This window comes from Myotis daubentonii, chromosome X, assembly GCF_963259705.1.
Source record: "Myotis daubentonii chromosome X, mMyoDau2.1, whole genome shotgun sequence".
Taxonomy (NCBI): domain Eukaryota; kingdom Metazoa; phylum Chordata; class Mammalia; order Chiroptera; family Vespertilionidae; genus Myotis; species Myotis daubentonii.
In genome coordinates, this window is record NC_081861.1 from 4,951,508 (window position 1) to 4,969,038 (window position 17,531).

General features: G+C 48.4%; 2 protein-coding genes across 3 annotated transcripts; one reads left to right on the top strand and one right to left on the bottom strand.

The window, feature by feature from the left end:
• Positions 1-2,635: 2,635 nt before the first annotated feature.
• Positions 2,636-3,637, top strand: ERAS (ES cell expressed Ras). The gene has a single exon (XM_059680065.1). It carries the CDS (start codon positions 2,948-2,950, stop codon positions 3,635-3,637), a length of 690 nt encoding a protein of 229 aa, XP_059536048.1. The 5' UTR covers positions 2,636-2,947.
• Positions 3,638-4,609: 972 nt separating this feature from the next.
• Positions 4,610-9,341, bottom strand: PCSK1N (proprotein convertase subtilisin/kexin type 1 inhibitor). 2 transcript variants are annotated; one of them, XM_059678937.1, is made up of 3 exons: positions 9,136-9,341; positions 5,347-5,819; positions 4,610-5,097 (listed from the first exon to the last, which is right to left on the bottom strand). In XM_059678937.1, the coding sequence occupies exons 1-3, from the start codon at positions 9,241-9,243 to the stop codon at positions 4,902-4,904; spliced, it is 777 nt and encodes a 258-aa protein (XP_059534920.1). In that variant the 5' UTR covers positions 9,244-9,341; the 3' UTR covers positions 4,610-4,901. The 2 variants fall into 2 exon arrangements, with proteins under 2 accessions (XP_059534920.1, XP_059534919.1); XM_059678936.1 differs by having other exon boundaries at positions 9,130-9,340.
• Between the last annotated feature and the right edge of the window lie 8,190 nt (positions 9,342-17,531).

A 17,531-nucleotide genomic window follows, 5' to 3' on the forward strand; every position in this document is an offset into this window, starting at 1 on the left:
GCTTGCGGCAGTGCAGGCTCCATGGCCTCAAAGAGGCCTCTCAGAACATTTCCCAAAGGCTAGCCACTCAAGTAAAAAATCCGACACCCCACATTCAGTAAAAACCCAAAACCGCAGCCCTAATCGGGGCAAGGTAAGGGCGAGGTGCAGCCCCACGCAGAGGGCACGCGCGTGGAGGTCTGGCCGCGGACAGCGCACCCCAATCAGACTTCCTTGGCTGCACCAGCAGGCAGGGGCAAGACCCGCGCTCACCCTCTCACTCCGGGCGGGGGGCGAGGCGAGGCGAGGGGAGGGGAGCTGCCGGTGGAGGGGCCTGAGGGCGGGTCAGGCGCATGCGTATCCCCCGCCCCCCGCTCTCTGCTCCGGGGTTAGTATTGCACCTCTTCCACTTTTGGTCCTGTCAGAGCTGCAGCGAGTTCGGGTCCCAGCGCAAACTCCTCTCCGGACTGAGGTGAGCGGCTGGCCGGGCCCTCAGCCAAGCCAAGCGCCGACCAGGGAGGGCTCTCCACCTCGGGTTGTAGGAGCTCGACTGAGGTGTTTTTTTACGGGGACCTTCCTCTTCTGCCCCTTCTCCTCAGGGGGCCGCCACCACTCCCCAGCCCCTCAGGCCTCCGGCTTTTGGAGGCCGAGCTGGGCCAGGGACCGTGCAGGCGGGAACGGGTTTGCGGGCCCGCAGACACAGCCTCGGGGTGAGGGGTCCCTTCCCGAGCCCTACCCTGTCCCGCCTAAAGAAAAACTGGCCGAGGTGGTCTAGAAGACTGAGCACAAGGTCAGGGCTTTAGGGTAAAATGTGGGAGTCACTCCTCCCTGCCCCAAACTTTCCACTGCACCTGACTTAGTCACGGGGAAGTGCGGTGGAGGTTGCCCCGGGCTAGCCCTGAAATGGGGGCTTGTAAGGGCTCACTTTGGGGTGGTTCCCCCACCCCCCACTCTCTCTGAATCTGCCACCCCCAGCCCACCCCCCACAGGTAGTTAGGCGAACACAAAGGACACACAAAGGATGCGGTCCTGCCAGCGGGGATGGGGGTGGGGTGAGGTAGGGTGGGGGAGGGGGGGTCTCAGGGTCTTAAGAACCCCATAATGACACTCCAATAGCACTTGGCGCAGCAAGTGGTTCCGTATTACTTGCGTAGGTGAGACCTGGCTTCCGTTGATCTCTGATGGGCTGTGGGACCTCCGGCTTCTCCGAGCCTCCCTTGCTGGCTGCGGTGATGCTAGCCCACACCTCAGGAGGGTGTGAGGAGGACTGAGTGTCGGCATGGCCGGCAGGTAGATGGGTTCTCGGTAAATAGTACCTAGTGCTTTTTAGGGTCATAGTCACAGCCTTGGCGACTTGCCAAGAGGGAAGAGCCTATCTCAAATGTCCCCACCCTCAAATAATGGAACCCTCAGATTTCCATCTGTCCCGGCCCAAAACCGAGGAGTCATCCTTGACCCCCTCCCCTGCCTCTGAATTTCACCTGCCAGTTAATTCCGCCTTCAGAATATACCAGAATCCGACCTCTCCTTTCCACATCCACCGCCCTCACCCCCTCCTCTCAGTTTGTCCTCAGAGCTAAATCTTCTCCTTCTCTCTGTCTCCCCAACTTTGGGGACCCCCAGAACTCTGTCCTGTTTAACTCTTTCCTCATCATGCCCCCTTTCTGGGGAAGCACATCCAATAATTTTTCAGGGATCTCTCTGGGCTGAGGACCACACAGCTAGACCTTACTGACCTCTGGCTCCGAAACAACAGAAACACCATCCCCCCGCCCCCCCAATCTACACCCAAACTGCCACTTCTCCCGGGATTCCTGGGAGAGCAGCCATTACGATGCATTTCCTGAACTAAGATCAGGATGTGTATTGAATGAGTTAACGGTGATTTGCTATTAATAGATAACCCTCATTTTACTGAGCGCCTGCTGTGTGCCCATGCTCTTCTAATTGCTTGGTAATTTACTTGCTTACCTTGTTTACTGTCTCTTTCTCACTTTTAGAGTCTAATCCTCCCAAGGAGAGGAACTTTATTTTGTTCAGTGCCCCATCCCACCCCCACACCTCCCACTACCCCCATTCCCGCGTCCATCATGATACCTGGTATGCCAGGAGCTTCTCGCAGTAATGAATGAAAATTGAATCACAACAAAAATGCTAACATTAACCAAGCACCTCCGCATGCTTATCACCTGTTGCTGAAATATCTTTGTTGTTTTCTGTCTTCCTGACTACATCGGCACATTCTTAAGGGCCAAGGTTTGTTATCTATTTTCCCCCACCTTGCCATACAGTAGGTTCCTGGCAGCGGTATGTTGAATAGGTAATAAAGACTGAATTTTAGACAATGGCTAACAGATCTCATAATTTGCTTATTTATTTGGTTCATTGTCCCCACCTTTTAGAACATATACTCCCTGGGAGGGGCAGGAATATTGCTCAGGTCTTACTGTATGACAGGCATTGTGCTGGGCTGGGGTTCAAAGTTAAAAACTCAAAACCAAGCCAATGAAATCCCTGCCATCCCTCTGGAGTGCGGCAGGACAGCTAATGGGCGGGGGGGGGGGGGGGGACCCCTTTTGGGGTGAAGAAAATTTCTAAAATTAGATTGCTGAAGGTTGCACAACTCCGTGAAAATACTGAGTCATTGACTGTACACATTAACTAGGTTAACTTTATAGTATATAAACTGTATCTCAACAAAGCTGTTTTTAAAATCCCTGCCTTCACAGAGCTTATGTAGTAGAAGGGAATGAAAGAAAATAAACAACATAAATAATGTGTATAGCATAGTAGAAGGTGATCAGCACACACTGGGCACCCAGTAACTGTTGACTCAGTGACACCAGCTGCCCCTTGCCCCCATGGTCTCCTCACCTAAACTACTGCCCGCCCCCCCCCCCCCCGCTCCCCTATTGTCTTTCTTCTCTTCCCAGTTGCAGGGCCTGCTGTCTGCATCTCTTCCCTGAGCATGGCGCGCCCCAAAAAGCCTAACATGCTTGATCTGGGCCTGGGCACCTGGAGCCCTGGCAGCCAGGAGGAGAGTCGCAAGACTCCGGCACCTTCCAAGGGCAAGAAGCTGCCGGAGTACAAGGCGGTGGTGGTGGGCGCGAGTGGGGTGGGCAAGAGTGCACTCACCATCCAGCTGAACCACCAGTGCTTTGTGGAAGACCATGACCCCACGATCCAGGATTCCTACTGGAAGGAGGTGACCCTGGACCACGGCGGCTACATTCTGAATGTGCTGGATACAGCCGGGCAACCCACTCACAAGGCCCTGCGTGACCAGTGCTTGGCTGTTGGGGATGGTGTGCTGGGTGTCTTCGCCCTCGATGACCCGTCATCTCTAACCCAGCTGCAGCAGATGCGGGCCACCTGGGGCCCTCACTATACCCGGCCCCTCGTCCTTGTGGGCAACAAGTGCGACCTTGTGACCACCGCTGGAGATGCTCATGCTGCTGCTATAGATCTAGCCAAGAGCTGGGGGGCCCCTTTCGTGGAGACCTCAGCCAAAACGCGGCAAGGTGTAGAGGAGGCCTTTGCCCTGCTCATCCACGAGATCCAGAAGGTCCAGGAGGCCCAGGAGGCCATGGCAAAGGAGGCTGAGAATAAGACCCGGCACCAGAAGACCATGTGCCACTGTGGCTGCTCTGTGTCCTGAAGGTCTTGATCAAGAAACATGGACCATCCCCCAGGCCAGGGGGGATGCTTTCTTGCTATGGGAACCCTGAGAGTAGCTGTGTGGGACACCGGGTGTATTTAGGATAGATGGACCCCTCTTCTGGGGAGGTTTTCGTTCGGTGGTGGGGTTTTTGGTACTGTGGAACATACTGTTGGTTATATTTTGTCAAGTTCAGAGAATTTGTGCAAAACGAAATAAATGTTCTCAGGTTTCAAAGCTGCTTCCATGCCCAACATTATGTGGGTGGGTGTGAAACTGGTTAGAATGGTAGTTGAATTGTGAGAACTCTTTCATTCAAGAAATGTGGGGAAGCCCGCTGTGTGCCAGGCCTGGCTTTGGGTACAAAGGATGTAGAGGCAGACACACACACACACACACACACACACACACACACACACACACAATCCCTGCCCTTGTATGACATAAGGCCATGTATTAAAGGCAGATGAAGGGATAAAGCCTTATTGAGTAGGTGACATTTAAGCAAAAACTTGCAGATAACTAGGGGCAGAGGGAATAGTCAATGCAAAGGCTATGACCACAGACCAGCTACCAACACCAACTCCCAGTATCTTCAGAACTAGGCAATACAGATAGAGTGGGTTCTATACGATAGAAATATTTAAACATTACAAATCAAGCTAACAAATGTAAGCTCTGTCCTATCATTCTACCTTGACAAGCCCAGATGCTCATTTCTGGTACTGCTCAGTTTCATGCCAGTATGTGAATGGGTTGGGAGGGCTGAGCTCTGGCTTTGCAGTCCACTCCCTTTCTCTTATGCTGGTAGCTTGAAAGTGGCACCAAAGCCCAGCCCGAGTGAGGCCTAGAAGTGGGGCACAGACTAAGGAAGGGTCTCTAAGGAGTCAGACCAAGGCGAGGGGCCATCAAAAAAAAGGGGGGGGCGGCCATCACCAGCCCCTAGAAACGGCCACTCAGACAATGCATAGCTGCTTTAGATCTTATTTATTGGGGGATCAGGGGTGGCGATCTTGGGGCGTTCTGAGGGCAGTAACTACGGCTGGTGGGGACCTGCGGGTGTCGGGGGAGGGGCGGCCCAGCCAGCGGCCAGGAAACCATGGGGGGTGTTGGGGGAGGAGTGGGCAGCAGTCGGGGTGTCGGGGGAGGGGCGGCTAAGGGCCCTCGCCGGCGGGGGAGCAGTCATGCCTTTGAGGAGTTGGGGTGTAAGGGGCGGGGTGAGGGGTGGCCCTGGACCCGAGGGCGAGCAGGATCCCGGCGGTGCTCAGGGCGGCAAGAGGCGGCGCGCCTGGGGCGCGGGGGTCTCCAGGCGCTTCACGCGCAGGAGGGCCCCCAGCACCCCATCAGGCGGCACATCAGGGCCCAGGTCCTGGTCCGCCGCGGCGCGGCGGAGGCGGCGGCGTTGGGCAGCCCCAACATCGGAATCCGCGCTTCCTGTGAGGATCCGCCCCAGCAAGTACCTGCAGGGAGGGGAGCAGAACGGATGCAGTAAGGGTGTGTCGGCTCATCAACTCCCTGGCCCTAGGACCCAGACGGCCCTGCAACCCCATACTGTCCCGTTCTCCCCCCGAAAAAAACAGGCTTCGAAGTCCCCCAGCCAGACATCTCTATACCCACACCCTGGGTCCAGGGCCTCCCTCCCTCCTAGGGTCCCAGAATCCACGTGTTCGCCCGGGATGCAGGCGCCCGCCCATCCCCGTGTCCGCAACCTCAGCAGCTCGGGGTCCACATCAGACGTGTCGTCCCCGGCGTCCTCCGCCTCGGGGCCCGCGGGGCCATCATCGTAGATTGGGGGCCGGGGTCGGAGTGCCGCGGCAGGGACAGGGGCGGGGACCAGCTGGGCGGCGAGGGCGGCGGGGTCCAGGCGCGCGCGGAGCAGGGCGCGGGCCAGCTGCGCGGCGGGCGCGTCCGGATCGTCCTCCAGGCCCGGGGCCGGGTCGGTGGTGCGGGGAGCGCCCCAGACGCGCAGCAGCTGCGCCAGGACGCGCGCCTGCTGGTCCTCGGCCTCCTGCGCCTCGGCCCGCGCCCGCTCCTGCCGTTCGGCCTCCAGCAGGTGCGCCAGCGCCCGTGCCAGCTCCTGCACGGCCTCCGCCGCCTCGCCCCGAGCCGCTGCCCGCCTGAAGCGCCTGGGGACCCCGGCCTCACCCAAGGGCGCCGAGGCTGCGCCCAGGCCGCGGGGCTCCTACGGAAAGACAAAGTGGAGGGAAGAGTGGCGTCCGTCAGGCCAGGGACCCCAGACCCGGGGGTCTCCAAAGGCACCATACCCAGGCACCCCTAAGGCCACTGGAGACCCCCCAAATATCTCGGACACACTTGAGACCACAAAAGACCCCTAGCTCCCCCCCCCCCCCTAGCAATTTCCCAGTGATTCAGAACTTGCCTTAGGGCTTCTGGAAATGGCAGATAAGACAGCTATAGACTTTTCTATGTTAATATTGTGGACAATGGGAGCCTAAATTTGCATTTTATAGGTTCCTACTGTCCACTTGTTTTACCCAAAAGGTAGCAGGCTTCACACCTTGCTTTTGGGAATCTGGATCTACATCTGGTTCTTAAAAACATCCTTTCTTTCTTTTGTGTCTTTCTTCCCCCCCCCCCCCCATCTTCTGCATTGAATCCATTTTGTGTGGGTGTACAATATTTAACCAGTCTTCAACTGATGAACATTGAGGGTGTTTCCAATCTTTTGCTATCTTATAAATGATGCTGGAATGAATAATGGTGTTCATATACCATTTGGCATGTATGCAAGTCTATCTGTAGAATAAATTACCCGGTGACTAATTTGCAGTTCAGACAGTTTTGATATAATTGCAATCAATTTAAAGAAATAAAAGAGGGTATCAAAAGTCTGAGCCAGGACATAAAACTGACTATGAATGAGGATTTGAGAAATAAACATCTAGAACATCTAAGAATACATTTTAAATCAAATTAAAAACTAAACAGGCAAATTAAACAGAAGATTAGACACAGCACAGGAAACAACAGGATTAAAGAGAGTGTAGAAAACAGACCCACACATATTGACACTTGCTACATGACAGAGGTGGCACTGCAGGGCAGTGGGGATAGCTCAGACTTCTTCAATAAATCATGTAGGAACAACTGACCCAAATTTAAGAAAATGGAAAAGAAAGAAATTTGACTACATTAAAACTGAGAATTTCTTTTTGTCTGAAGACACCATAAAAAGAATGAAAAGTAGCCCTGGCCAGGTGGCTCTGTTGGTTGGAGCATCGTCCAGTACACCAAAAGGTAGCGGGTTCGATTCCTGCTCTGGCGTGTGCAGGAGGCAACCCACCCCTGTTTCTCTCTCACGTTGATGTTTCTCTCACTCTAAAATCAATACAATAAAATAAAATTAACTTTAAAAATAAGAACCAAAAGCAAGCCAGAGTGGAAAAAGATGCCTGCAACACAAACCGAATAAAGGATTAGTATACAATATTCAAAGAACATTTAAAAGCAATAAGAAACAGGCAAAATTCATGGTCAAGTATTTCACAAAAAGGAAACAAAAGTAGTTACTAAACATATGAAACACAGTAAACCTAAGTAGTAACCAGGAAAATGCAAATTAAAATACCAGTGAGATACAATGCATAACACAGCCAAAAGGTTGCTAAAAAGGCAAAAAGTCTAATGGCCAATGTTGGCATGGATGTGCAAAAAATGGAAACTCTCATACTTTGCTGGTTGGCAATCAATTGCCAAAATAACTTTGAAGAACATTTTGGCAATGTCTAAAAAGATGTACATCTCCTGTGACCCACTCCTGGGGTATTCTACCCTTCAGTGTAGCTTTTGTTCATATGCTACTGGACACAGTTCATTAAAAATTACAGCAGCACTGTAATAGCATAAAAGTGGAAGGAGCAAAAAAAGAAAGAAAAGCCTGGAAACAACCCAAATGTCTAGTGACATTGAGAATGCGTCCATAAACCATGATATACTCATACGCTTTTAAAAAAAATCTATTGATTGATTTTTCAGAGAGAGAGAGATCTGTCATTCCATTTATTATGCATTCGCTGGTTAATTCTCCTGTGTGCTCTGAGCAGGGATCGAACCCGAAACCTTGGTGTATCAGGACAACACTTTAACCAACTGAAATACCTGGCCAAGGCACTCATATACTAATGATATACTCATGGGATAGAATATTATGCAGCAATAAAAAATGAATTATAGACCCTGGTTAGAGCATCATCCCAATATGCCAAGGTTTTGGGTTAGGACAAATCAATCTCTCTCTCTCTCTCCCTCCCTCTCTCTAAAATCAATAAATAAAAATGTTTAAAAATGAATTATAGCCACACACTCCAATGACTTCCTAGTGATGACCAGAGAGCAGAACCGGTGTGATTCCATTTCCATGAGGAAAAACTAAACAAGACATTGCATATGTCATAAGGTACAAACAAAACAAAGGGCTTTTTTGGTCACGTTCTGTTTCTTAAACTGAGTGGGGGTTATTTTATCATTATTCCTTACATTGAACATATATGTTAATGATATTATGTCATATATACAATATTTAATAATTTTTGAAATCCTCCAGCTCTGAAGAGTTAGAGGAGGATGGGCCCCAAGTGCCCTTGGCATCCACCACCCCTCAGCCTCCAAGGAATCACAATCACCAGCAATCAGAGCCTCACACACACAGGCCTTGAGATGGCACATATGCAGCCCAGCCTTACCCCAGGCACGCAAAAGGAACTGCATGCGTCCACGCATGGCTGCTCATGCAGTTACAATGGCCAAGCTATCCAGATGCAAGGACACGCAGCACCCCCTTAAAGACACAATGCAGCAGAGACAGGGCCTCTCTTCCCACAATGACATAGCTGCACAAAGACTCAGGGAGAAGCAGCCTCACGAACACACGTCCAAAATCTTAGTCGCTCAGTCTAACAGGACCGAAATGTACACGGGGACGCAAAGACCACGCCCTCCCAGGCAAAGCCAAAATCACAGAGGCGTGCGCGCGCGCACACACGCGCATGCACACACACAAACACAGACACGCCCAAAGGTCACGTCATTGCTGTAGGATTCACAAACATACACAGGGTGTTACTAAGAAAAGACACACAGAAGCACCCCCGGCATTCACGCGCATTGCACCCATTAACGACACCTTTGTGGGGACCCTCGGAAGCGCTCACAGCAAAGGACACACACAAGGACACCACACCTCACCCCCTGTCGTCACATCACACGCGCACACAAATCGATGCGCGCATCCCCTTCCTTAATACGTGCTGGTCCCATGAACAGCGCCACTGGCGCCAGGCGGAGAGGGATGGGCAGGGCGCGGCTGCGGGCTGAGCCCAAGCTACTGCCACCCGCATCCCCAGAGACCCAGCCTGGCCCTGGCGGTGGGACCCCGGGCCACCCTAACAGACGTCTCCGCACGTCCGGGGAGCCAGGGCCAGCGAGGCTGGAGTAGCATCCTCCCCACCCCCATTGCCCGCCCGGGGTCGCACCTTTACTGGCCGTGCGCAGAGAGCGGCGGGCGGCCGAAGTAAGCCCAGCAGCAGCAGAACCAGAAGACCGACGCCCCCGGCCCGCGGCCCGCCGAGCAGTGGCGACCCCGCCATGCTGCCCCAGCGAGCCGGGCTCCGGACGGGCGGACTGGCTGGCAAATGCGCAGCGCCTGGGCTAGCGGTCCAGGCTGCGGTGCTCTGCGACTGCGCACGCCGGGGGGTGTGGGGGGGCCCCTGCCATCCCCTGCACACCCCCTCCCGCCACTAGACGCAGGCGCATCCTCCAGAGCTCCCCCTGCAGCCTCTCCATCCAGCCGTCTCCATGGAGATGCCCAAGGGGCAAAGTGGAGAGCTGGAGACTGTGATGGCGGTTGCCATAGCACTTGGAGGGCAGTTGCCCAGGCAACAGACCTTGCTGTCGCCTTAGCAAACAGACTAGAAAAATTGACTCAGATGAGTGGAATGGGGGTCTGGTCCCCCACCTCTTCTGCCTTGAGGAGCAGATATATGACCTTGTTTACTGGATGAACAGTTACAGAACACCTTTATGGAACAGGCCCTTTACAGAGCCATGGGTTCAATTCGAGTGATGTGACCATGGACAAGTCAGTTCACCATTCTAAAGCTCGCCTCATCACCTGCATAAAGGGGTTACTAGTAATTGCCTCTCATAATGACTTCGAAGTTTTAATAAGAATGACATTCAGTAGGAGCTCAATAAATGCTCCTTTCCATCCTGTCCTTATCTCTTTGCTAGTATCTTCATCTCTCTATGGCTCTCCGTGGTTCTCTTTGTCCTTCTGTGCCCATAACTCTGTCTTCCTCTCCCATCTGTCTCCCTGCCTCTGACTCTTTCTATCTCTACAACCCTCCTACTGTCTCTGTCTTTATTTTATTTACTTGTTTTTACATAATTACATAGATAGGTAGGTTTTACCCATTCATTGTTCCAGAGAGTATTTCAACCACTTAAAGTGGCACATCAAAGGGAAAAAATCTTTGGTAAAACTTGTGTATCCATGGGAAGGAAATGTTAGTGGTGATGTATGGGTGGGGAGATAACTAATGATTTGTCACTTTCTCCTTTACACTTTTCTCTGTTGTCTGAAAAAAATGTTGCAATAAGTATGTATTACTATTATAATCAGATAAAGGTATTTGCATTTTGGAGTTAAAATGAAGTATGGTAACATGGCATAAATTAAAAGTGCAGAAAAGAAAGATCCATTTATGTTTCTATGAGTATATCTAATCCATTGATTTTAACTGCCTCCAGCTCCTCAGTATTACAAACAACTCTACAGCCAAAACCGGTTTGGCTCAGTGGATAGAGCGTCAGCCTGCGGACTGAAGGGTCCCAGGTTCGATTCCGGTCAGGGGCATGTACCTGGGTTGCGGGCACATCCCCAATGGGAGATGTGCAGGAGGCAGCTGGTCGATGTTTCTCTCTCATCGATGTTTCTAACTCTCTATCTCTCTCCCTTCCTCTCTGTAAAAAATCAATAAAATATATTTAAAAAAACACACACACAAACAACTCTACAATGAAAATCCTTATATGCATCTCCTTATGGAGCTGAAGATCAAATACCCAAGGCTGGAATAATGGACACATGCTTAAGGTGGCTCCCATGATCCTTGCCTCCTGGCATTCACATTTTTGTGTAATCCCCTCCCCTTGAGTGTGTGCATGACTAAGGTGACCAGAAGTATATGCTTACATATATTTATGTTAAAAACTAGAGGCTCAGTGCATGGATTCGTGCACCGATGGGGTCCCTTGGCCTGGCCTGTGGCTCTCTGACATCCCCCAAGGGGTCCTGGATTGTGAGAGGGCACAGGCCAGGCCAAGGGACCCCTATCAGGCCGGCTGGGGAGGGACCACGGGAGGGCTCCAGGGCATGTCCGACCTGTCTCACCCAGTCTCAATTGGCCGTACTCCAGGAGCAAATTAACCTACCAGCTGGAGCATCTGCCCCCTGGTGGACAGTGCCCATCATAGCTACTGGTGGAATGGTCAAACAGTGACTTAGGCTTTTATATATGTAGATGAGTTTGAGACAACCATCTTGTCATTTCAAGGGAGGAGATTTTCACTCCCTTGCTGGCTCTGATGAAGCAAGTGGCCACTTTGGGGAACTTCGTGCAGTAAGGAGCTGATGGTGGCCTCCAGGGGATAGCCAGCAAGAAATTAAAGCCCTCAGTCCTTTGGCCCTGGCCAGGTAGCTCAGTTGGTTACAGAATTATCCTGATGCACCAAGGTTGTGGGTTTGATCCCCTGTCAGGGAACAATAAGAAAATAAGAATCAACCAATCAATGTATCTCTCTCACATTGATGTTCCTCTCTCTCTCTCTCTCTCTCTCTCTCTCTCTCTCTCTCTCCCTTCTCCTCCTCTTCTTCCTCCTCCTCCTTCTTCCACTCTCTCTAAAAAAAAAATCAATGGAAAGAATATCCACTGGTAAGGATTAACAACAACAAAAATAAAGGTCTGTGAATAGCTACATCAGTTCTGCAAAAGGGGAAATATCACCTGACACCTGTCAGAATGGCTATCATCAATAAGTCAACAAACAGTCCTGGACAGTGTAGCTCAGTTGGTTGGAGTGTTGTCTCACATACATGCCTGGGTTGCCGATTCGGTCCCCAGTTGGGATGGGTGCAACCAATCCATATATGCCTTGACCAGGAATCGAACCTGCTACCTTTTGGTGTATGGGACCACCCTCCAACCAATTTAGCCACCTGGTCGAGCGATGGGGTAACTTTAAGGGTCTTACTGGGAAAGTCCCCGTGAATGCCATACCTCCGATATATAATCTCTAGAGGCCCGGTTCATGAAATTTCATGTGCTGGGGGAGGGGGTCCCTCAGCCCGGCCTGTGCCCTCTAGCAATCCGGGACCTCTTGCTCCTTACCAACAGCCTGCAGCGGAGGCGGGAGAGGCTCCCGCCACCACCACCATCGTTGTGCTCGCCAGCCATGAGTTTGACTTCTGGCTGAGCTAAGCTCTCCCTGTGGGAGCACACTGACCACCAGGGGGCAGCTCCTGCATTGGGTGGCTGCTCCCTGGTGGTCAGTGCACGTCATAACGAGTGGTCGTTTCCCTGTTTGGTTGATTTGCATATTAAGGTTTTTATTATATAGGATGGCAAAGACTATAAAGGCAGGGTGTGGATAAGAACCAAAGACTCAAGGCCCTTTTAAACACTTCCTAAGGGGCTATGCACGTGTTCTTGTGGTTTCCTTTCCGGGTGAATTGAGCTTCTCCTGAAATGAGAGGGGGGATTGCTCCCTTTTGTATTCCTGATGGAGTATCTCAACTTATCTTTCCAATAACAGGGACATGCATTGCATGTATTTAAATAACTCTGTAATTGCTCAGCTGGCATGTTTCAGTGGTTGAGTGTTGACCTATGAACCAGGAAGATATGGTTCAATTCCAGGTCAGGGCACATGCCTGGGTTGTGAGCTTAATCCCCAGAGTATGGCATGCAGGAAGCAGCCGAGCAATGATCCTCTCTCATCATTGATGTTTCTGTCTCTCTCTCCCTCTCCCTTCCTCTATAAAATAAAAAATATCTTTAAAAAAACAACTCTGTTGTTTAAAAACTCTGTATAGTTTTTTATGCTTTATAGTAGTTTTATTTTTTATTTTTTTACAATATACAAAATAAATCTATTACCAGATTGTAGATACAAAATAATTACATGCCATTTACATGCAATAACCATTAATATTTCAAAAAGATTTTAAATATAATAATATTACCAAAACTGTACTAACATAGTATAATATCACAAAAGTTGTAGGAAATATTAAAAATCTGCAAGTAGCAGGATTACTTCTATTATATTCTAAATTTTTTTCCTCTGGCTCTATTTTTGTTCATCAGTATATGTTGTTCATTATATTCCACAATGAGTGAGATCATGTGATATTTATCTTTCTCTGCCTGGCTTATTTCACTTAGCATAATGCTCTCCAGGTCCATCCATGCTGTGGCAAATGGTAAGAATTCCTTCTTTGTCATAGCAGTGTAGTATTTCATGTATAGATGTATCAGTTTTTTAATCCACTCATCTGCTGATGGGCACTTAAGCTGTTTCCAGATCTTAGCTATGGTGAATTGTGCTGCTACGAACATAGGGGTGCATATATCCTTTCTGATTGGTGTTTCCAGTTTCTTGGGACATATTCCCAGAAGTGGGATCACTGGGTCAAATGGGAGTTCCATTTTTAACTTTTTGAGGAAACTCCATTCTGTTCCCCACAGTGCTGCACCAGTCTGCATTCCCACCAGCAGTGCACGAGTGTTCCTTTTTCTCCGCATCCTCTCCAGCACTTGTCATTTGTTGATTTGTTGATGATACCCAATCTGACAGGTGTGAGATGATTCTGCATTGTCGTTTTGATTTGCATCTCTCGGATGATTAGTGACTTTGAGCATGTTTTCCTATGTCTCTTGGCCTTCTGTATGTCAAAAACTCTGTATAGTATTGCCCTGACCGGTTTGGCTCAGTGGATAGAGCATCAACCTGCGGATTCAAGGGTCCCAGGTTCGATTCCGGTCAAGGGCATGTACCTTAGTTGCGGGCACATCCCCAGTAGGGAGTGTGCAGGAGGCAGCTGATCGATGTTTCTTCCTTATCTATGTTTCTAACTCTCTATCCCTCTCCCTTCCTCTCTGTAAAAAAATCAATAAAATATATTTACAAAACAAAACAACTCTGTATAGTTTTAACCCTCATAAACTTTACAGCCATAAAAAAAGGAAACGCTACAGCCATTATCATTCTTAATCTTCAGAAAAAGTAGAGAGATGCCTTAAACTTGTGAGTATGCCTTAAACTTATGAGAAAAAGTAGAGAGACCAAACAAAATTCTAAAAACAAAATTAACAAAGTTCTGAGAAAGCCTCAGATTTCCAAGGACTGAAATGTTGCCATTAGCCTTGATGGCAATCAGATCTAATTTCCCTGGGGGACCACCTCTGGTTAGCTACTTCTCAGTTAATAACAGACTACCCACGGTGTTTTGTAATTTCACTTAGAACCCTAGTGTCTACGCCTTTACAAACCAATGTGATTTCACACAACTGGCGTCTCAGATGACGCCTCCAGATGTCTGCATTTCCGAAGCACTCACCTAAACAAAGCCTGCGTGATCAAAGGGCAAACCACCCTGGAGCAGCAATGGAAAACACATTCATGGGCTTCAAACTGCGGATTCTTAGGAATTCTCCAGAAGCTGATGGCTGCAGAAGTGTTCAACTTCTGCCCAAGACCACTGAGCCAGATTAATTTTCTGATACAGTCAATATTATTCTGCCCTGGCTGGGTAGCTGAGGTGGTTGGAGCATAGCCCCCACACACCAAGGTTTCGGGTTCAATCCCGGGTCAGGGCATAACCCCAGGTCAGTGCACATCAACCAATGAATGCATAAATACGTCAAACAACTTGATGTTTCTCTTTCTCTGTCTCTGGCTGGCTGTCTCCTTTCCTCTCTTTCTCTAAAATAAAAAAATTTTTTTAAATGTCCTAGCTGGTTTGGCTCAGTGGATAGAGTGTCAGCCTGCGGACTGAAGGGTCCTGGGTTCGATTCCAGTCAAGAGCACATGCCTCAGTTGCAGGCTTGATCCCCAGTCAGGGGCATGCAGGGGGCAGCTGATCAATGGTTCTCTCTCATCATTGATGTTTCTCTCTCTCTCTCTTCCTCTCCCATCCTCTCTGAAATCAATAAAAATAAAAAATAAATAAAAACATACTTTGTTAAAAATATATATGTATTTAAAAATTAAAAATAATAATATTGCAGTAATTGTGTATGCTGTCAGATGGGTACTAGACTTATCTGGATGATCCTTTTGTAAGGTACATAAATTTCTAATCACTATGTTGTATACCTGGAACTAATATAATATTGTATGCCAAATGTAATTCAAAAATAGATTAATAGCCCTACCTGGTTTGGCTCAGTGGATAGAGCATATGCCTGCGGACTGAAGGGTCCTGGGTTCGATTCCAACCAAGGGCACATTCTGGTCAAGGGCACGTACCTTGGTTGCATGTTCCCGGCGCTGGTTGGGGTGCATGTGGGAGGCAACCAATCGAAGGGTCTCTCTCACATCAATGTTTCTCTCTCTCTCTTTCTCTCCCTCTCCCTCCCACTCTCTCTTTAAAAAAAATCAACGGAAAAATATCCTCAGGTGAGGATTTAAAAGAAATAAATAAAAAAATAGATTAATAAACTAATTTTCTGATTAATAAACTAATTTTCTGATTCTTCAGTATTTTTTCTTTGTATTCCATTATTCACTTTAACTATTATTGTACTTTGACACCATCTAGTAAGCAAATAAAATATCCCTAGCTCAGTGATGGCGAACCTTTTGAGCTCGGCGTGTCAGCATTTTGAAAAACCCTAACTTAACTCTGGTGCCATATCACATATAGAAATTTTTTGATATGTGCAACCATAGTAAAACAAAGATTTATATTTTTGATATTTATTTTATATATTTAAATGCCATTTAACAAAGAAAAATCAACCAAAAAAATGAGTTCGCGTGTCACCTCTGACACACGTGTCATAGGTTCGCCATCACTGCCCTAGCTGGTATGGATCAGTGGATAGAGCTGCAGACTGAAGGGTCCTGGGTTCAACTGTGGTCAGGGGCACATGCCCAGGTTGCAGGCTTGATCCCCAGTGTGGGGTGTGCAGGAGGCAGCCGATCAATGATTTGCTCTCATCAATGATGTTTCTATCTCTCTCTCCCTCTCCCTTCCTCTCTGAAATCAATAAAAAAAAATATTTAAAAATATATATCTCTCAGTATGATCTCCCTTATTCTCATCCTGTCACCTTTGATCTCCTCTGCCATTTAAGAAAAAAAAAACTTTCTTGTTTGTTTTCTCAGACTGGCTGCAACTCTAAATTTTATTGCTAAATCAATCTCTCTCTCTCTCTCTCTCTCTCTCTCCTACCTGAAACTGATAAAAAAATTTAATAATGCGGTTCTTTTAAATACCTCAGAAGGGAGATTTGTTTCTGTAAGTCCCTTCTGGTACTTAACATTAATCTCAAATCTTGACCTTGTAAAATTTGAACATTGGTCTCACAGACTGTTTCTGCTGAGGTCATTACAACTAAGTCAGCATGACCTAGTCCTTCAGGAATGGGACCTAACATGGGGGCACTTTGTTCTCTTCGGAGACACTCCAACCTGTTTTGCTGCTACTACCGTTGAACTTCACTCAAGAAATATGTCCCTCTTGCCCTAGCCGGTTTGGCTCAGTGAATTGAGCATCGTCCTGCGGACTGAAGGGTCCCGGATTTGATTCCAATCAGGGACATGTACCTCGGTTGCAGGCTCCTCCCTGGCCCGGGCCCTGGTTGGGGTGCATGCAGGAGGCAACCAATTGATGTGTCTCTCTCACATTGATGTTTTTCTCTCTCTTTCCCTCTCTTTTCCACTCTCTAAAAATCAATGGAAAAAATATCCTCAGGTGAGGATTAACAAAACACACACACACAAAGAAATATGTCCCTCTTGAGGCATACAAATTGCCTTTTTCATCACTATGTTGTACATCTTAAACTACTATAATATTTTTAACTAATATAATATTGTATATTAACTATTACTGAAAAATAAATTTGAAAAATAAATGATATATCTACTCCCAATAGTCTGTGCTCCACAAGGATACATGAGGCTTACACCTGCCCTCTGCACACTAACTTGCTCTGTGTATTCAGGGAAATCATTCCGGACATTCAAATATTTAGATCTACGTTCCTCCTGTGGGCCATTTGCCCTGAGGATTTTCAGAGAGTTCCAAAAATGAGACAAGCACAGGCTGCTCAGAACTTCCAGTAGGGGGAGCTGACTTCCTCTTCATGTGAACTGCAATTCTCACTGTGGGAACGATACAGTGAGAGAGGTGGCTCCCAAATTCTCTCACTTCAGGAGATCTCACAAATGACACAGCTTCTACTCGAGAAGTTCACCAAACCAATTTACATTGGATGGACCTGGAGAGTATCATGCTAAGTGAAATAAATGAAAGACAAGTATCACATGATCTCACTCATAGGTAGAATCTAAAGAACAAAATAAACTGATGAACAAAATAGATCCAGAGACAAAGAAGCAACAAACAGACTGTTGAATCTTAGAGGGAAGGTGGGGGAGGGTGGGTGGGAAGAGATCAACCAAAGAACTGTATGCATATATGCATAGCCCATGGACACAGACAATAGGGTGGTGAAGGCCTAGGGCTGGGGGGAGGAGGCTGCTAAAAGGTGTTAATGGAGGTAGAAGGGGACATATGTAATACTTTCAACAATAAAGTCTTTTTTTAAAGAAAACAGAAGGAAAATGAATGAAGGGAGATTGA